The sequence below is a fragment of the Oncorhynchus kisutch genome, unplaced genomic scaffold, assembly GCF_002021735.2.
Source record: "Oncorhynchus kisutch isolate 150728-3 unplaced genomic scaffold, Okis_V2 Okis06b-Okis10b_hom, whole genome shotgun sequence".
Taxonomy (NCBI): domain Eukaryota; kingdom Metazoa; phylum Chordata; class Actinopteri; order Salmoniformes; family Salmonidae; genus Oncorhynchus; species Oncorhynchus kisutch.
This window is the reverse complement of record NW_022261983.1, coordinates 20,679,424-20,701,219: the sequence shown is the minus strand read 5'-3', so window position 1 is coordinate 20,701,219 and position 21,796 is coordinate 20,679,424. Positions and strand designations below refer to the sequence as shown.

Sequence of the window (21,796 nt, the reverse complement as noted above, 5' to 3'; positions counted from 1 at the left end):
TCATAGTGAGGTGTCCTGGTTACTATACTTGTCATAGTGAGGTGTCCTGGTTACTGTACCTGTCATAGTGAGGTGTCCTGGCTACTGTACCTGTCATAGTGAGGTGTCCTGGTTACTGTACCTGTCATAGTGAGGTGTCCTGGTTACTGTACCTGTCATAGTGAGGTGTCCTGGTTACTGTACTTGTCATAGTGAGGTGTCCTGGTTACTGCACCTGGCATAGTGAGGTGTCCTGGCTACTTTACCTGTCATAGTGAGGTGTCCTGGCTACTGTACCTGTCATAGTGAGGTGTCCTGGTTACTGTACCTGTCATAGTGAGGTGTCCTGGTTACTGTACCTGTCATAGTGAGGTGTCCTGGCTACTGTACTTGTCATAGTGAGGTGTCCTGGTTACTGTACCTGTCATAGTGAGGTGTCCTGGCTACTTTACCTGTCATAGTGAGGTAGTGAGGTGTCCTGGCTACTTTACCTGTCATAGTGAGGTGTCCTGGTTACTGTACCTGTCATAGTGAGGTGTCCTGGCTACTTTACCTGTCATAGTGTGGTAGTGAGGTGTCCTAGCTACTTTACCTGTCATAGTGAGGTAGTGAGGTGTCCTGGCTACTTTACCTGTCATAGTGAGGTGTCCTGGCTACTTTACCTGTCATAGTGTGGTAGTGAGGTGTCCTAGCTACTTTACCTGTCATAGTGAGGTAGTGAGGTGTCCTGGCTACTGTACCTGTCATAGTGAGGTGTCCTGGCTACTTTACCTGTCATAGTGAGGTGTCCTGGCTACTTTACCTGTCATAGTGTGGTAGTGAGGTGTCCTAGCTACTTTACCTGTCATAGTGAGGTAGTGAGGTGTCCTGGCTACTTTACCTGTCATAGTGTGGTAGTGAGGTGTCCTAGCTACTTTACCTGTCATAGTGAGGTAGTGAGGTGTCCTGGCTACTTTACCTGTCATAGTGAGGTGTCCTGGCTACTTTACCTGTCATAGTGTGGTAGTGAGGTGTCCTAGCTACTTTACCTGTCATAGTGAGGTAGTGAGGTGTCCTGGCTACTGTACCTGTCATAGTGAGGTGTCCTGGCTACTTTACCTGTCATAGTGAGGTGTCCTGGCTACTTTACCTGTCATAGTGTGGTAGTGAGGTGTCCTAGCTACTTTACCTGTCATAGTGAGGTAGTGAGGTGTCCTGGCTACTTTACCTGTCATAGTGTGGTAGTGAGGTGTCCTAGCTACTTTACCTGTCATAGTGAGGTAGTGAGGTGTCCTGGCTACTTTACCTGTCATAGTGAGGTGTCCTGGCTACTTTACCTGTCATAGTGTGGTAGTGAGGTGTCCTAGCTACTTTACCTGTCATAGTGAGGTAGTGAGGTGTCCTGGCTACTGTACCTGTCATAGTGAGGTGTCCTGGCTACTTTACCTGTCATAGTGAGGTGTCCTGGCTACTTTACCTGTCATAGTGTGGTAGTGAGGTGTCCTAGCTACTTTACCTGTCATCGTGAGGTAGTGAGGTGTCCTGGCTACTTTACCTGTCATAGTGAGGTGTCCTGGCTACTGTACCTGTCATAGTGAGGTGTCCTGGCTACTTTACCTGTCATAGTGTGGTAGTGAGGTGTCCTAGTTAATATCCACCTTAGAGATGTCTGTGTAGGTGCCTGTATATAAAGCCAATATAGGTGTCCAGAGAAGTGCCTGTACCTGCGATGGCGTGGTTGTGGGGTCCTCCCTGTAGTCCTGGGAATACTGCCTGGTTGATGAGAGACTCCAGATTATACAGAGTCTCCTTTCCCTTAGGGTCCACACTACGTATTCCTGGAGGACAGGGACACAGAGAGAGACCAGCATGATACACACACTAAACCCCACACAGAGAGAGACCAACATGATACACACACTAAACCCACAGAGAGAGACCAGCAAGATACACACACTAAACCCCACAGAGACCAGAATGATACACACACTAAACCCCACAGAGAGAGAGACCAGCATGATACACACACTAAACCCCACAGAGAGAGACCAGCATGATACACACACTAAACCCCACAGAGAGAGAGACCAGCATGATACACACACTAAACCCACAGAGAGAGAGACCAGCATGATACACACACTAAACCCACAGAGAGAGACCAGCATGATACACACACTAAACCCCACAGAGAGAGAGACCAGCATGATACACACACTAAACCCCACCGAGAGAGAGAGACCAGCATGATACACACACTAAACCCCACAGAGAGAGCCCAGCATGATACACACACTAAACCCCACACAGAGAGAGACCAGCATGATACACACTAAACCCCACACAGAGATAGAGACCAGCAAGTTACACACACTAAACCCCTCAGAGAGGGAGACCAGCATGATACACACAATAAACCCCACAGAGAGAGAGACCAGCATGACACACACACTAAACCCCCCAGAGAGAGAGACCAGCATGACACACACACGAAACCCCACAGAGTGAGAGAGCAGCATGACACACACACTAAACCCCACACAGAGAGAGACCAGCATGATACCCACACTAAACCCCACAGAGAGAGAGAGACCAGCATGATACACACACTAAACCCCACAGAGAGAGAGAGACCAGCATGATACACACAATAAACCACACAGAGAGACCAGCATGATACCCACACTAAACCCCACAGAGAGAGAGAGACCAGCATGATACACACACTAAACCCCACAGAGAGAGAGAGACCAGCATGATACACACACTAAACCACACAGAGAGAGAGACCAGCATGATACACACTAAACCAGAGAGAGAGACCAGCATGATACACACACTAAACCCCACACAGAGAGAGACCAGCATGATACACACACTAAACCCCACAGAGAGAGAGACCAGCATGATACACACACTAAACCCCACAGAGAGAGAGACCAGCATGATACACACACTAAACCCCACAGAGAGAGAGACCAGCATGATACACACTAAACCCCACAGAGAGAGAGACCAGCATGATACACACACTAAACCCCACAGAGAGAGACCAGCATGATACACACACTAAACCCCACAGAGAGAGACCAGCATGATACACACACTAAACCCCACAGAGAGAGAGAGACCAGCATGATACCCCCCCCCTCCTCTCCGTACCCTTTCTGTAGAAGATGACCCCAGAGCGACAGCCCCGCAGCGTCTTGTGGGTCGTCGTGGAGACCACGTCACAGTACTCGAACGGAGACGGGACGACCCCGGCCGCCACCAGTCCGCTGATGTGTGCCATGTCGGCCAATAGGAAAGCTCCGTTCTCATCGGCGATACAACGCAGCCGAGCGTAGTCAAGGTTACGGGAATAACAGCTGGTACCTGGAGAGAAGACGGTTAACAGGAAACGGTCTCGTTTTTTAAACATCATCTTCAGCACCATTCCCAACATCAACTGTGAAAATGACAGATTTCGATGTTTTGTAGTTAAAAAGATGCACCAAACGATGGCAAATTATTTTTTTACAGCTAATGACATTGGAAAGTCCTGGACAAGATATTTCATCAGGAGATTCTGTGTCTGGGAAACCAGGCCCAAATGATACAGTGTCAACAGGAGATTCTGTGTCTGGGAAACCAGGCCCAAATGATACAATGAAACTGTCAACAGGAGATTCTGTGTCTGGGAAACCAGGCCCAAATGATACAACAGGAGATTCTGTGTCTGAGAAACCAGGCCCAAAAGATACAACAGGAGATTCTGTGTCTGAGAAACCAGGCCCAAAAGATACAACAGGAGATTCTGTGTCTGAGAAACCAGGCCCAAATGATACAATGTCAACAGAAGATTCTGTGTCTGAGAAACCAGGCCCAAATGATACAATGTCAACAGAAGATTCTGTGTCTGAGAAACCAGGCCCAAATGATACAACAGGAGATTCTGTGTCTGAGAAACCAGGCCCAAATGATACAACAGGAGATTCTGTGTCTGAGAAACCAGGCCCAAATGATACAACAGGAGATTCTGTCCCCGAACAGAGAGGATCTATAGTCTGATTGGACACAATGTGATACAGCTGGCGACAGGACCTGCTGGTGGTGTGTGTGTGTATATGATGATGATGATGGTGGTGGTGGTGGTGGGTGTGTGTGTGTATATGATGATGATGATGGTGGTGGTGGTGTGTGTGTATATGATGATGATGATGATGATGGTGGTGTGTGTGTATATGATGATGATGATGGTGGTGTGTGTTACCTGCGATGATCAGTCTAGGGTGGAACAGCCGGGCGTTCTCCTCCAGTCGGTCGTAGTTGATGAGACCAGTGTCTGGATCCACCTGATACAACACAGATTAACGTCACTAGGATCCACCTGATACAACACAGATTAACGTCACTAGGATCCACCTGATACAACACAGATTAACGTCACTAGTCGTAGTTGATGAGACCAGTGTCTGGATCCACCTGATACAACACAGATTAACGTCACTAGGATTCACCTGATACAACACAGATTAACGTCACTAGGATCCACCTGATACAACACAGATTAACGTCACTAGTCGTAGTTGATGAGACCAGTGTCTGGATCCACCTGATACAACACAGATTAACGTCACTAGTCGTAGTTGATGAGACCAGTGTCTGGATTCACCTGATAAAACACAGATTAACGTCACTAGGATTCACCTGATACAACACAGATTAACGTCACTAGGATCCACCTGATACAACACAGATTAACGTCACTAGTCGTAGTTGATGAGACCAGTGTCTGGATCCACCTGATACAACACAGATTAACGTCACTAGGATCCACCTGATACAACACAGATTAACGTCACTAGGATCCACCTGATACAACACAGATTAACGTCACTAGGATACACTTGATACAACACAGATTAACGTCACTAGGATCCACCTGATACAAACAACACAGATTAACGTCACTAGGATCCACCTGATACAAACAACACAGATTAACGTCACTAGTCGTAGTTGATGAGACCAGTGTCTGGATCCACCTGATACAACACAGATTAACGTCACTAGTCGTAGTTGATGAGACCAGTGTCTGGATCCACCTGATACAACACAGATTAACGTCACTAGGATTCACCTGATACAACACAGATTAACGTCACTAGGATCCACCTGATACAACACAGATTAACGTCACTAGTCGTAGTTGATGAGACCAGTGTCTGGATCCACCTGATAAAACACAGATTAACGTCACTAGTCGTAGTTGATGAGACCAGTGTCTGGATTCACCTGATAAAACACAGATTAACGTCACTAGGATCCACCTGATACAACACAGATTAACGTCACTAGGATCCACCTGATACAACACAGATTAACGTCACTAGTCGTAGTTGATGAGACCAGTGTCTGGATCCACCTGATACAACACACATTAACGTCACTAGGATCCACCTGATACAACACAGATTAACGTCACTAGTCGTAGTTGATGAGACCAGTGTCTGGATCCACCTGATACAACACAGATTAACGTCACTAGGATTCACCTGATACAACACAGATTAACGTCACTAGGATCCACCTGATACAACACAGATTAACGTCACTAGTCGTAGTTGATGAGACCAGTGTCTGGATCCACCTGATACAACACAGATTAACGTCACTAGTCGTAGTTGATGAGACCAGTGTCTGGATTCACCTGATAAAACACAGATTAACGTCACTAGGATTCACCTGATACAACACAGATTAACGTCACTAGGATCCACCTGATACAACACAGATTAACGTCACTAGTCGTAGTTGATGAGACCAGTGTCTGGATCCACCTGATACAACACAGATTAACGTCACTAGGATCCACCTGATACAACACAGATTAACGTCACTAGGATCCACCTGATACAACACAGATTAACGTCACTAGGATACACTTGATACAACACAGATTAACGTCACTAGGATCCACCTGATACAACACAGATTAACGTCACTAGGATCCACCTGATACAAACAACACAGATTAACGTCACTAGTCGTAGTTGATGAGACCAGTGTCTGGATCCACCTGATACAACACAGATTAACGTCACTAGTCGTAGTTGATGAGACCAGTGTCTGGATCCACCTGATACAACACAGATTAACGTCACTAGGATTCACCTGATACAACACAGATTAACGTCACTAGGATCCACCTGATACAACACAGATTAACGTCACTAGTCGTAGTTGATGAGACCAGTGTCTGGATCCACCTGATAAAACACAGATTAACGTCACTAGTCGTAGTTGATGAGACCAGTGTCTGGATTCACCTGATAAAACACAGATTAACGTCACTAGGATCCACCTGATACAACACAGATTAACGTCACTAGGATCCACCTGATACAACACAGATTAACGTCACTAGTCGTAGTTGATGAGACCAGTGTCTGGATCCACCTGATACAACACACATTAACGTCACTAGGATCCACCTGATACAACACAGATTAACGTCACTAGTCGTAGTTGATGAGACCAGTGTCTGGATCCACCTGATACAACACAGATTAACGTCACTAGGATTCACCTGATACAACACAGATTAACGTCACTAGGATCCACCTGATACAACACAGATTAACGTCACTAGTCGTAGTTGATGAGACCAGTGTCTGGATCCACCTGATAAAACACAGATTAACATCACTAGTCGTAGTTGATGAGACCAGTGTCTGGATTCACCTGATAAAACACAGATTAACGTCACTAGGATCCACCTGATACAACACAGATTAACGTCACTAGTCGTAGTTGATGAGACCAGTGTCTGGATCCACCTGATACAACACAGATTAACGTCACTAGGATCCACCTGATACAACACAGATTAACGTCACTAGTCGTAGTTGATGAGACCAGTGTCTGGATCCACCTGATACAACACAGATTAACGTCACTAGGATCCACCTGATACAACACAGATTAACGTCACTAGTCGTAGTTGATGAGACCAGTGTCTGGATCCACCTGATAAAACACAGATTAACGTCACTAGGATCCACCTGATACAACACAGATTAACGTCACTGTATTGTATATTCCTGTTGGGACCACCCATCCATATGATAGTGGGTTTGATTACCACCCATCCATATGGTAGTGGTTTGATTCCTGTTGGGACCACCCATCCATATGATAGTGGGTTTGATTACCACCCATCCGTATGGTAGTGGTTTGATTCCTGTTGGGACCACCCATCCATATGATAGTGGGTTTGATTACCACCCATCCATATGATAGTGGGTTTGATTACCACCCATCCGTATGGTAGTGGTTTGATTCCTGTTGGGACCACCCATCCATATGATAGTGGGTTTGATTACCACCCATCCGTATGATAGTGGGTTTGATTCCTGCTGGGGCCACCCATCCATATGATAGTGGGTTTGATTCCTGTTGGGAACACCCATCCATATGATAGTGGGTTTGATTACCACCCATCCATATGATAGTGGGTTTGATTCCTGCTGGGACCACCCATCCGTATGATAGTGGGTTTGATTCCTGTTGGGACCACCCATCCGTATGATAGTGGGTTTGATTACCACCCATCCATATGATAGTGGGTTTGATTCATGCTAGGACCACCCATCCGTATGATAGTGGGTTTGATTCCTGCTGGGACCACCCATCCATATGATAGTGGGTTTGATTCCTGCTGGGACAACCCATCTGTATGATAGTGGGTTTGATTCCTGCTGGGACCACCCATCCGTATGATAGTGGGTTTGATTCCTGCTGGGACCACCCATCCGTATGATAGTGGCTTTGATTACCACCCATCCATATGATAGTGGGTTTGATTCATGCTAGGACCACCCATCCGTATGATAGTGGGTCTGATTCCTGCTGGGACCACCCATACGTATGATAGTGGGTTTGATTCCTGCTGGGACCACCCATCCGTATGATAGTGGGTTTGATTCCTGCTGGGACCACCCATCCGTATGATAGTGGGTTTGATTACCACCCATCCATATGATAGTGGGTTTGATTCCCGCTGGGACCACCCATCCGTATGATAGTGGGTTTGATTACCACCCATCCATATGATAGTGGGTTTGATTCCTGCTGGGACCACCCATCCATATGATAGTGGGTTTGATTCCTGTTGGGACCACCCATCCGTATGATAGTGGGTTTGATTCCTGTTGGGAACACCCATCCATATGATAGTGGGTTTGATTACCACCCATCCATATGATAGTGGGTTTGATTCCTGCTGGGACCACCCATCCGTATGATAGTGGGTTTGATTCCCGCTGGGACCACCCATCCATATGATAGTGGGTTTGATTCCTGCTGGGACCACCCATCCGTATGATAGTGGGTTTGATTCCTGCTGGGACCACCCATCCATATGATAGTGGGTTTGATTCCTGCTGGGACAACCCATCTGTATGATAGTGGGTTTGATTCCTGCTGGGACCACCCATCCGTATGATAGTGGGTTTGATTCCTGCTGGGACCACCCATCCGTATGATAGTGGGTTTGATTCCTGCTGGGACCACCCATCCGTCTGATAGTGGGTCTGATTCCTGCTGGGACCACCCATACGTATGATAGTGGGTTTGATTCCTGCTGGGACCACCCATCCGTATGATAGTGGGTTTGATTCCTGCTGGGACCACCCATCCGTATGATAGTGGGTTTGATTACCACCCATCCATATGATAGTGGGTTTGATTCCTGCTGGGACCACCCATCCGTATGATAGTGGGTTTGATTACCACCCATCTGCATGATAGTGGGTTTGATTACCACCCATCCATATGATAGTGGGTTTGATTCCCGCTGGGACCACCCATCCGTATGATAGTGGGTTTGATTACCACCCATCCATATGATAGTGGGTTTGATTCCCGCTGGGACCACCCATCCATATGATAGTGGGTTTGATTCCCGCTGGGACCACCCATCCATATGATAGCGGGTTTGATTCCCGCTGGGACCACCCATCCGTATGATAGTGGGTTTGATTCCCGCTGGGACCACCCATCCATATGATAGTGGGTTTGATTACCACCCATCCATATGATAGTGGGTTTGATTACCACCCATTCATATGATAGTGGGTTTGATTACCACCCATCCGTATGATAGTGGGTTTGATTCCCGCTGGGACCACCCATCCGTATGATAGTGTGTTTGATTCCCGCTGGGACCACCCATCCATATGATAGTGGGTTTGATTACCACCCATCCATATGATAGTGGGTTTGATTACCACCCATCCATATGATAGTGGGTTTGATTACCACCCATCCATATGATAGTGGTTTGATTCCCGCTGGGACCACCCATCCGTATGATAGTGGGTTTGATTCCTGTTGGGACCACCCATCCATATGATAGTGGGTTTGATTACCACCCATCCGTATGATAGTGGGTTTGATTCCCGCTGGGACCACCCATCCATATGATAGTGGGTTTGATTACCACCCATCCATATGATAGTGGGTTTGATTCCCGCTGGGACCACCCATCCATATGATAGTGGGTTTGATTACCACCCATCTGTATGATAGTGGGTTTGATTACTGCCCATCCATATGATAGTGGGTTTGATTACCACCCATCCATATGATAGTGGGTTTGATTACCACCCATCCATATGATAGTGGGTTTGATTACCACCCATCCATATGACAGTGGGTTTGATTCCTGCTGGGACAACCCATCCGTATGATAGTGGGTTTGATTACCACCCATCCATATGATAGTGGGTTTGATTCCCGCTGGGACCACCCATCCATATGATAGTGGGTTTGATTACCACCCATCCATATGATAGTGGGTTTGATTCCCGCTGGGACCACCCATCCATATGATAGCGGGTTTGATTACCACCCATCCATATGATAGTGGGCTTGATTACCACCCATCCATATGATAGTGGGTTTGATTACCACCCATCCATATGATAGTGGGTTTGATTCCCGCTGGGACCACCCATCCATATGACAGTGGGTTTGATTACCACCCATCCATATGATAGTGGGTTTGATTCCTGCTGGGACAACCCATCCGTATGATAGTGGGTTTGATTACCACCCATCCATATGATAGTGGGTTTGATTCCCGCTGGGACCACCCATCCATATGATAGTGGGTTTGATTACCACCCATCCATATGATAGTGGGTTTGATTACCACCCATCCGTATGATAGTGGGTTTGATTCCCGCTGGGACCACCCATCTATATGATAGCGGGTTTGATTACCACCCATCCATATGATAGTGGGTTTGATTACCACCCATCCATATGATAGTGGGATTGATTACCACCCATCCGTATGATAGTGGGTTTGATTCCCGCTGGGGCCACCCATCCGTATGATAGTGGGTTTGATTCCCGCTGGGACCACCCATCCATATGATAGTGGGTTTGATTACCACCCATCCATATGATAGTGGGTTTGATTACCACCCATCCATATGATAGTGGGTTTGATTACCACCCATCCATATGGTAGTGGTTTGATTCCCGCTGGGACCACCCATCCGTATGATAGTGCGTTTGATTACCACCCATCCGTATGATAGTGGGTTTGATTCCTGCTGGGACCACCCATACGTATGATAGTGGGTTTGATTCCCGCTGGGACCACCCATCCATATGATAGTGGGTTTGATTACCACCCATCCATATGATAGTGGGTTTGATTACCACCCATCCGTATGATAGTGGGTTTGATTCCTGCTGGGACCACCCATCCGTATGATAGTGGCTTTGATTACCACCCATCCATATGATAGTGGGTTTGATTCATGCTAGGACCACCCATCCGTATGATAGTGGGTCTGATTCCTGCTGGGACCACCCATACGTATGATAGTGGGTTTGATTCCTGCTGGGACCACCCATCCGCATGATAGTGGGTTTGATTCCTGCTGGGACCACCCATCCGTATGATAGTGGGTTTGATTACCACCCATCCATATGATAGTGGGTTTGATTCCCGCTGGGACCACCCATCCGTATGATAGTGGGTTTGATTACCACCCATCCATATGATAGTGGGTTTGATTCCTGCTGGGACCACCCATCCATATGATAGTGGGTTTGATTCCTGTTGGGACCACCCATCCGTATGATAGTGGGTTTGATTCCTGTTGGGAACACCCATCCATATGATAGTGGGTTTGATTACCACCCATCCATATGATAGTGGGTTTGATTCCTGCTGGGACCACCCATCCGTATGATAGTGGGTTTGATTCCCGCTGGGACCACCCATCCATATGATAGTGGGTTTGATTCCTGCTGGGACCACCCATCCGTATGATAGTGGGTTTGATTCCTGCTGGGACCACCCATCCATATGATAGTGGGTTTGATTCCTGCTGGGACAACCCATCTGTATGATAGTGGGTTTGATTCCTGCTGGGACCACCCATCCGTATGATAGTGGGTTTGATTCCTGCTGGGACCACCCATCCGTATGATAGTGGGTTTGATTCCTGCTGGGACCACCCATCCGTCTGATAGTGGGTCTGATTCCTGCTGGGACCACCCATACGTATGATAGTGGGTTTGATTCCTGCTGGGACCACCCATCCGTATGATAGTGGGTTTGATTCCTGCTGGGACCACCCATCCGTATGATAGTGGGTTTGATTACCACCCATCTGCATGATAGTGGGTTTGATTACCACCCATCCATATGATAGTGGGTTTGATTCCCGCTGGGACCACCCATCCGTATGATAGTGGGTTTGATTACCACCCATCCATATGATAGTGGGTTTGATTCCCGCTGGGACCACCCATCCATATGATAGTGGGTTTGATTCCCGCTGGGACCACCCATCCATATGATAGCGGGTTTGATTCCCGCTGGGACCACCCATCCGTATGATAGTGGGTTTGATTCCCGCTGGGACCACCCATCCATATGATAGTGGGTTTGATTACCACCCATCCATATGATAGTGGGTTTGATTACCACCCATTCATATGATAGTGGGTTTGATTACCACCCATCCGTATGATAGTGGGTTTGATTCCCGCTGGGACCACCCATCCGTATGATAGTGTGTTTGATTCCCGCTGGGACCACCCATCCATATGATAGTGGGTTTGATTACCACCCATCCATATGATAGTGGGTTTGATTACCACCCATCCATATGATAGTGGGTTTGATTACCACCCATCCATATGATAGTGGTTTGATTCCCGCTGGGACCACCCATCCGTATGATAGTGGGTTTGATTCCTGTTGGGACCACCCATCCATATGATAGTGGGTTTGATTACCACCCATCCGTATGATAGTGGGTTTGATTCCCGCTGGGACCACCCATCCATATGATAGTGGGTTTGATTACCACCCATCCATATGATAGTGGGTGTGATTCCCGCTGGGACCACCCATCCATATGATAGTGGGTTTGATTACCACCCATCTGTATGATAGTGGGTTTGATTACTGCCCATCCATATGATAGTGGGTTTGATTACCACCCATCCATATGATAGTGGGTTTGATTACCACCCATCCATATGATAGTGGGTTTGATTACCACCCATCCATATGACAGTGGGTTTGATTCCTGCTGGGACAACCCATCCGTATGATAGTGGGTTTGATTACCACCCATCCATATGATAGTGGGTTTGATTCCCGCTGGGACCACCCATCCATATGATAGTGGGTTTGATTACCACCCATCCATATGATAGTGGGTTTGATTCCCGCTGGGACCACCCATCCATATGATAGCGGGTTTGATTACCACCCATCCATATGATAGTGGGCTTGATTACCACCCATCCATATGATAGTGGGTTTGATTACCACCCATCCATATGATAGTGGGTTTGATTCCCGCTGGGACCACCCATCCATATGACAGTGGGTTTGATTACCACCCATCCATATGATAGTGGGTTTGATTCCTGCTGGGACAACCCATCCGTATGATAGTGGGTTTGATTACCACCCATCCATATGATAGTGGGTTTGATTCCCGCTGGGACCACCCATCCATATGATAGTGGGTTTGATTACCACCCATCCATATGATAGTGGGTTTGATTACCACCCATCCGTATGATAGTGGGTTTGATTCCCGCTGGGACCACCCATCTATATGATAGTGGGTTTGATTACCACCCATCCATATGATAGTGGGTTTGATTACCACCCATCCATATGATAGTGGGATTGATTACCACCCATCCGTATGATAGTGGGTTTGATTCCCGCTGGGGCCACCCATCCGTATGATAGTGGGTTTGATTCCCGCTGGGACCACCCATCCATATGATAGTGGGTTTGATTACCACCCATCCATATGATAGTGGGTTTGATTACCACCCATCCATATGATAGTGGGTTTGATTACCACCCATCCATATGGTAGTGGTTTGATTCCCGCTGGGACCACCCATCCGTATGATAGTGCGTTTGATTACCACCCATCCGTATGATAGTGGGTTTGATTCCTGCTGGGACCACCCATACGTATGATAGTGGGTTTGATTCCCGCTGGGACCACCCATCCATATGATAGTGGGTTTGATTACCACCCATCCATATGATAGTGGGTTTGATTACCACCCATCCGTATGATAGTGGGTTTGATTCCTGCTGGGACAACCCATCCGTATGATAGTGGGTTTGATTCCTGCTGGGACCACCCATCCATATGATAGTGGGTTTGATTCCTGTTGGGACCACCCATCCGTATGATAGTGGGTTTGATTCCTGTTGGGACCACCCATCCATATGATAGTGGGTTTGATTCCCGCTGGGACCACCCATCCATATGATAGTGGGTTTGATTACCACCCATCCATATGATAGTGGGTTTGATTACCACCCATCCGTATGATAGTGGGTTTGATTCCTGCTGGGACAACCCATCCGTATGATAGTGGGTTTGATTCCTGCTGGGACCACCCATCCATATGATAGTGGGTTTGATTCCTGTTGGGACCACCCATCCGTATGATAGTGGGTTTGATTCCTGTTGGGACCACCCATCCATATGATAGTGGGTTTGATTCCCGCTGGGACCACCCATCCGTATGATAATGGGTTTGATTCCTGTTGGGACCACCCATCCGTATGATAGTGGGTTTGATTCCTGTTGGGACCACCCATCCATATGAGTGGGTTTGATTACCACCCATCCATATGATAGTGGGTTTGATTCCTGTTGGGAACACCCATCCATATGATAGTGGGTTTGATTCCCGCTGGGACCACCCATCCATATGATAGTGGGTTTGATTCCTGTTGGGACCACCCATCCATATGATAGTGGGTTTGATTCCAGCTGGGACCACCCATCCATATGATAGTGGGTTTGATTCCTGTTGGGACCACCCATCCATATGATAGTGGGTTTGATTCCTGTTGGGACCACCCATCCATATGATAATGGGTTTGATTCCTGTTGGGACCACCCATCCGTATGATAGTGGGTTTGATTCCTGTTGGGACCACCCATCCATATGAGTGGGTTTGATTACCACCCATCCATATGATAGTGGGTTTGATTCCTGTTGGGAACACCCATCCATATGATAGTGGGTTTGATTCCCGCTGGGACCACCCATCCATATGATAGTGGGTTTGATTCCTGTTGGGACCACCCATCCGTATGATAGTGGGTTTGATTCCAGCTGGGACCACCCATCCATATGATAGTGGGTTTGATCCCCGCTGGCCCCACCCATCCGTATGATAGTGGGTTTGATTCCAGCTGGGACCACCCATCCATATGATAGTGGGTTTGATTCCTGTTGGGACCACCCATCCATATGATAGTGGGTTTGATTCCCGCTGGGACCACCCATCCATATGAACGCATGTCCCTTTTGGAGAAAACTGTCTCGAGTTATTATTGTTATATAATGCCACAGCGGGCCAGCATCCTTGGGGGAACACTTTCAGCACCTTGTAGAGTCCATGACTTTATACACCTGTCAGCAACGGACGTGGCTGAAACATAATCCACTCATTTGAAAAGGGTTGTCCACATACATTTGTCTACAAAGTGTTGTTTTTTGTCAGCTAGAAAGAAAATGGCCCCCAATTCAGAAATGGAGAAAGAGGAGAGAAAGCTCTAGAAAGCTACCATTATCTGCTGCCTCTTCAACAAGAAGCCACATTGATCCTACGATCCAGAAATACACTTCCCTCCCCTCCCCCCCTCCCACGGACCAAAAAAAGCATGGCCCCTGCGCTTCTACGGAATGCCACCCGATCCCTGTGGCCAAAGCATCGCATTTCTGTTTAGGCAGCACTCGGGCTGTATAGAAAACAACCCCCCCGAGAGCCACAGAACGACCGAATTAGCACCAACACCTTTAGGCAGCACTCGGGCAGGCTGTATAGAAAACAACCCCCCGAGAGCCACAGAACGACTGAATTAGCACCAACACCTTTAGGCAGCACTCGGGCAGGCTGTATAGAAAACAACCCCCCGAGAGCCACAGAACGACTGAATTAGCACCAACACCTTTAGGCAGCACTCGGGCAGGCTGTATAGAAAACAACCCCCGAGAGCCACAGAACAACCGAATTAGCACCAACACCTTTAGGCAGCACTCGGGCAGGCTGTATAGAAAACAACCCCCGAGAGCCACAGAACAACCGAATTAGCACCACCATAAACACCTTTAGGCAGCACTCGGGCTGTAGAGAAAACAACCCCCGAGAGCCACAGAACAACCGAATTAGCACCACCATAAACACCTTTAGGCAGCACTCGGGCTGTAGAGAAAACAACCACAGAACGACCGAATTAGCACCACGCACAGCCACCACAAACACCTTGAAAACGGCTGTTTCCCATAGGCTGGTACTATCTACGACATCAGCAGCAGTTAAATACCAACATGGTTGACGTGTTTACAGCTGGTTGGCTTTGATCACGTGATCTCTGAAATTCAAACAGATTTGGAGAGAAAAAAATCTAACCCAACTTTTAGAATAACTTTATGAGAATTGATTTAAGGATTTGTACATTTGGGAATGTTTTCTTGGGGTGCTCTAAATTACTATTATATGTGTTTCTGGCATTGAGAAATCAAAGAAATACTCCGGACTCAAAGAAATACTCCGGGACTCAAAGAAATATTCCGGACTCAAAGAAATACTCCGGGACTCAAAGAAATACTCCGGACTCAAAGAAATACTCCGGGACTGAAAGAAATACTCCGGGACTCAAAGAAATACTCCGGGACTCAAAGGAGAAATACTCCGGGACTCAAAGAAATACTCCGGGACTCAAAGAAATACTCCGGGACTCAAAGGAGGAATACTCCGGGACTCAAAGAAATACTCCGGGACTCAAAGAAATACCCCGGGGCTCAAAGGAGGAACACTCCGGGGCTCAAAGGAGGAACACTCCGGGACTCAAAGGAGGAACACTCCGGGACTCAAAGGAGGAATACTCCGGGACTCAAAGGAGGAATACTCCGGGACTCAAAGGAGGAATACTCAGGGACTCAAAGGAGGAATACTCAGGGACTCAAAGAAATACTCCGGGACTCAAAGGAGGAATACTCCGGGACTCAAAGGAGGAATACTCAGGGACTCAAAGGAACACTCCGGGACTCAAAGGAGGAATACTCAGGGACTCAAAGGAGAAATACTCAGGGACTCAAAGGAGGAATACTCCGGGACTCAAAGGAGGAATACTTTAAGGAACACTCCGGGAACTTTAAGGAACACTCCGGGAACGTTAAGGAACACTCCGGGAACGTTAAGGAACACTCCGGGAACTTTAAGGAACACTCCGGGAACGTTAAGGAACACTCCGGGAACTTTAAGGAACACTCCGGGAACTTTAAGTCCTTAGTGATTTGAACACTAAGGAAGCTCTCGACCCGGAAACCTGACTTACCAATAAAATGAGGCCCGATCAGAACGACTGCAGACGATCTTAGATCTTTGGTCTACAGTATGGAAAGCCTCCGATAGGTCAATAAAGAGGGCTGCACAGTACCTCGGTCCTATCCAGCCCTTTACCACGTCATTTAAATCAGCCAATCAGGTGTTGAGGATGGGTAAAGGTCAGTGAGACAACTCCGTGTGGTCAAGGCCTTTGCACAGCAACATTGTTGCAACATAAAGACAAGACTGACACAACCAACTAACCGTGTCAAGGCCCATCTCTGGTGTGATGACAGAACGGTGCGTCAGACAGTTCTGTTCTCCCCGTGGTTACCTTGGCTGGACAGGCAGGCAGAAGGACGTTGATCTCAAATAAACTGTGTGGTGTGTGTCTCTGCTCCTCTCCTCTCTCTATGCACCGGCTACCCTCTCTATGCTCCTCTCTCTATGCTCCTCTCTCTATGCCCCGGCTCCTCTCTCTCTGCTCCTCTCTCTCTGCTCCTCTCTCTCTGCTCCTCTCTCTCTGCTCCTCTCTCTCTGCTCCTCTCTCTCTGCTCCTCTCTCTCTGCTCCTCTCTCTATGCTCCTCTCTCTATGCTCCTCTCTCTCTGCTCCTCTCTCTATGCTCCTCTCTCTATGCCCCGGCTCCTCTCTCTACCTTGTAGGGCATGGACTCAAAGAAGATGGATGTGTTGTTGTGGTTTACCTTGTAGGGCATGGACTCAAAGAAGATGGATGTGTTGTTGTTGTTGTTTACCTTGTAGGGCATGGACTCAAAGAAGATGGATGTGTTGTTGTTGTTTACCTTGTAGGGCATGGACTCAAAGAAGATGGATGTGTTGTTGTTGTTGTTCACCTTGTAGGGCATGGACTCAAAGAAGACGGATGTGTTGTTGTTTACCTTGTAGGGCATGGACTCAAAGAAGATGGATGTGTTGTTGTTGTTGTTTACCTTGTAGGGCATGGACTCAAAGAAGATGGATGTGTTGTTGTTATTGTTTACCTTGTAGGGCATGGACTCAAAGAAGATGGATGTGTTGTTGTTGTTGTTGTTGTTTACCTTGTAGGGCATGGACTCAAAGAAGATGGATGTGTTGTTGTTATTGTTTACCTTGTAGGGCATGGACTCAAAGAAGATGGATGTGTTGTTGTTGTTGTTGTTGTTTACCTTGTAGGGCATGGGCTCAAAGAAGATAGATGTGTTGTTGTTGTTGTTTACCTTGTAGGGCATGGACTCAAAGAAGATGGATGTGTTGTTGTTGTTGTTGTTGTTTACCTTGTAGGGCATGGACTCAAAGAAGACGGATGTGTTGTTGTTTACCTTGTAGGGCATGGACTCAAAGAAGGTGGATGTGTTGTTGTTGTTTACCTTGTAGGGCATGGACTCAAAGAAGATGGAGGTGTTGTTGTTGTTGTTGTTTACCTTGTATGGCATGGACTCAAAGAAGATGGATGTGGCAGAGATCTTCTTCTTGTCCGTCATGAAGCCGTGCGTCAGGTGACCTCCATCAGGGAGGTCCAGACCCATGATCCTCCCATGAGGCTCCACGATCGCCGTGTACACAGCAAAGTTAGCAGGGGAGCCTACAAACACATCGCCTAGTTAGACCCTACAGAGCTGTACTGGGATGGCCTGGTTACACCTAGTTAGACCCTACAGAGCTATACTGGGATGGCCTGGTTACACCTCCACCTAGTTAGACCCTACAGAGCTGTACTGGGATGGCCTGGTTACACCTAGTTAGACCCTACAGAGCTGTACTGGGATGGCCTGGTTACACCTAGTTAGACCCTACAGAGCTGTACTGGGATGGCCTGGTTACACCTCCACCTAGTTAGACCCTACAGAGCTGTACTGGGATGGCCTGGTTACACCTCCACCTAGTTAGACCCTACAGACCTATACTGGGATGGCCTGGTTACACCTCCACCTAGTTAGACCCTACAGAGCTGTACTGGGATGGCCTGGTTATACCTCCACCTAGTTAGACCCTACAGAGCTGTACTGGGATGGCCTGGTTACACCTAGTTAGACCCTACAGAGCTGTACTGGGATGGCCTGGTTACACCTCCACCTAGTTAGACCCTACAGAGCTGTACTGGGATGGCCTGGTTACACCTCCACCTAGTTAGACCCTACAGAGCTGTACTGGGATGGCCTGGTTATACCTCCACCTAGTTAGACCCTACAGAGCTGTACTGGGATGGCCTGGTTATACCTCCACCTAGTTAGACCCTACAGAGCTGTACTGGGATGGCCTGGTTACACCTAGTTAGACCCTACAGAGCTGTACTGGGATGGCCTGGTTACACCTAGTTAGACCCTACAGAGCTGTACTGGGATGGCCTGGTTACACCTCCACCTAGTTAGACCCTACAGGGCTGTACTGGGATGGCCTGGTTACACCTCCACCTAGTTAGACCCTACAGAGCTGTACTGGGATGGCCTGGTTACACCTAGTTAGACCCTACAGAGCTGTACTGGGATGGCCTGGTTACACCTCCATCTAGTTAGACCCTACAGAGCTGTACTGGGATGGCCTGGTTACACCTAGTTAGACCCTACAGAGCTGTACTGGGATGGCCTGGTTACACCTCCACCTAGTTAGACCCTACAGAGCTGTACTGGGATGGCCTGGTTACACCTCCACCTAGTTAGACCCTACAGAGCTGTACTGGGATGGCCTGGTTACACCTCCACCTAGTTAGACCCTACAGAGCTGTACTGGGATGGCCTGGTTACACCTCCACCTAGTTAGACCCTACAGACCTATACTGGGATGGCCTGGTTACACCTCCACCTAGTTAGACCCTACAGAGCTGTACTGGGATGGCCTGGTTATACCTCCACCTAGTTAGACCCTACAGAGCTGTACTGGGATGGCCTGGTTACACCTAGTTAGACCCTACAGAGCTGTACTGGGATGGCCTGGTTACACCTCCACCTAGTTAGACCCTACAGAGCTGTACTGGGATGGCCTGGTTACACCTCCACCTAGTTAGACCCTACAGAGCTGTACTGGGATGGCCTGGTTATACCTCCACCTAGTTAGACCCTACAGAGCTGTACTGGGATGGCCTGGTTATACCTCCACCTAGTTAGACCCTACAGAGCTGTACTGGGATGGCCTGGTTACACCTAGTTAGACCCTACAGAGCTGTACTGGGATGGCCTGGTTACACCTAGTTAGACCCTACAGAGCTGTACTGGGATGGCCTGGTTACACCTCCACCTAGTTAGACCCTACAGGGCTGTACTGGGATGGCCTGGTTACACCTCCACCTAGTTAGACCCTACAGAGCTGTACTGGGATGGCCTGGTTACACCTAGTTAGACCCTACAGAGCTGTACTGGGATGGCCTGGTTACACCTCCATCTAGTTAGACCCTACAGAGCTGTACTGGGATGGCCTGGTTACACCTAGTTAGACCCTACAGAGCTGTACTGGGATGGCCTGGTTACACCTCCACCTAGTTAGACCCTACAGAGCTGTACTGGGATGGCCTGGTTACACCTCCACCTAGTTAGACCCTACAGAGCTGTACTGGGATGGCCTGGTTACACCTCCACCTAGTTAGACCCTACAGAGCTGTACTGGGATGGCCTGGTTACACCTATTTAGACCCTACAGAGCTATACTGGGATGGCCTGGTTACACCTCCACCTAGTTAGACCCTACAGAGCTGTACTGGGATGGCCTGGTTACACCTCCACCTAGTTAGACCCTACAGAGCTGTACTGGGATGGCCTGGTTACACCTAGTTAGACCCTACAGAGCTGTACTGGGATGGCCTGGTTACACCTCCACCTAGTTAGACCCTACAGAGCTGTACTGGGATGGCCTGGTTACACCTCCACCTAGTTAGACCCTACAGAGCTGTACTGGGATGGCCTGGTTACACCTAGTTAGACCCTACAGAGCTGTACTGGGATGGCCTAGTTACACCTCCACCTAGTTAGACCCTACAGAGCTGTACTGGGATGGCCTGGTTACACCTAGTTAGACCCTACAGAGCTGTACTGGGATGGCCTGGTTACACCTCCACCTAGTTAGACCCTACAGAGCTGTACTGGGATGGCCTGGTTACACCTAGTTAAACCCTACAGAGCTGTACTGGGATGGCCTGGTTACACCTCCACCTAGTTAGACCCTACAGAGCTGTACTGGGATGGCCTGGTTACACCTCCACCTAGTTAGTGTGTGTGTCTCTGTGTAGTGTGTGTGTCTTTGTGTAGTGTGTGTGTCTCTGTGTAGCGTGTGTGTGTGTGTGTGTGTCTCTACGTAGTGTGTGTGTGTCTCTGCGTAGTGTGTGTGTGTGTCTCTCTGCGTAGTGTGTGTGTGTGTGTGTCTCTGCGTAGTGTGTGTGTGTATCTACGTAGTGTGTGTGTGTGTGTGTCTCTGCGTAGTGTGCGTGTCTCTGTGTAGTGTGTGTGTCTCTGCGTAGTGTGTGTGTCTCTGCGTAGTGTGTGTGTGTGTGTGTCTCTGCGTAGTGTGCGTGTCTCTGTGTAGTGTGTGTGTCTCTGCGTAGTGTGTGTGTGTGTGTGTCTCTGCGTAGTATGTGTTGTGTGTGTGTCTCTGCGTAGTGTGTGTGTGTGTGTGTGTGTGTGTCTCTGCGTAGTGTGTGTGTGTGTGTGTCTCTGCGTAGTGTGTGTGTGTGTGTCTCTGCGTAGTGTGTGTGTGTGTGTCTGCGTAGTGTGTCTCTGCGTAGTGTGTGTGTGTGTCTCTGCGTAGTGTGTGTGTGTGTGTCTCTGCGTAGTGTGTGTGTGTGTGTCTCTGCGTAGTGTGTGTGTGTGTGTCTCTGCGTAGTGTGTGTGTCTCTGCGTAGTGTGTGTGTGTGTGTCTCTGCGTAGTGTGTGTGTGTGTGTCTCTGCGTAGTGTGTGTGTGTGTGTCTCTGCGTAGTGTGTCTCTGTCTCTGCGTAGTGTGTCTCTGAGT

General features: G+C 48.2%; 1 protein-coding gene and 1 long non-coding RNA gene across 5 annotated transcripts in view; both read right to left on the bottom strand.

The window, feature by feature from the left end:
* Nucleotides 1-21,796, bottom strand: part of LOC116359926 (serine hydroxymethyltransferase, cytosolic-like) — a 53,822-nt gene that overhangs the window by 10,022 nt on the left and 22,004 nt on the right. For 2 of the 4 annotated variants that reach the window (XM_031813987.1, XM_031813989.1), the window contains 4 exons: nt 18,230-18,444; nt 4,211-4,292; nt 3,121-3,333; nt 1,683-1,796 (listed from right to left, as the gene is read on the bottom strand). In XM_031813987.1, the coding sequence (XP_031669847.1) occupies nt 1,683-1,796; nt 3,121-3,333; nt 4,211-4,292; nt 18,230-18,444 (624 nt within the window). The other 2 variants (XM_031813988.1, XM_031813986.1) reach the window with 2 other exon arrangements.
* LOC116359927 (uncharacterized) lies at nt 4,299-6,427 on the bottom strand. The gene is made up of 4 exons (XR_004206820.1): nt 6,305-6,427; nt 5,401-6,209; nt 5,271-5,365; nt 4,299-5,175 (listed from the first exon to the last, which is right to left on the bottom strand). It is a non-coding gene; the product is annotated as an uncharacterized LOC116359927 (long non-coding RNA).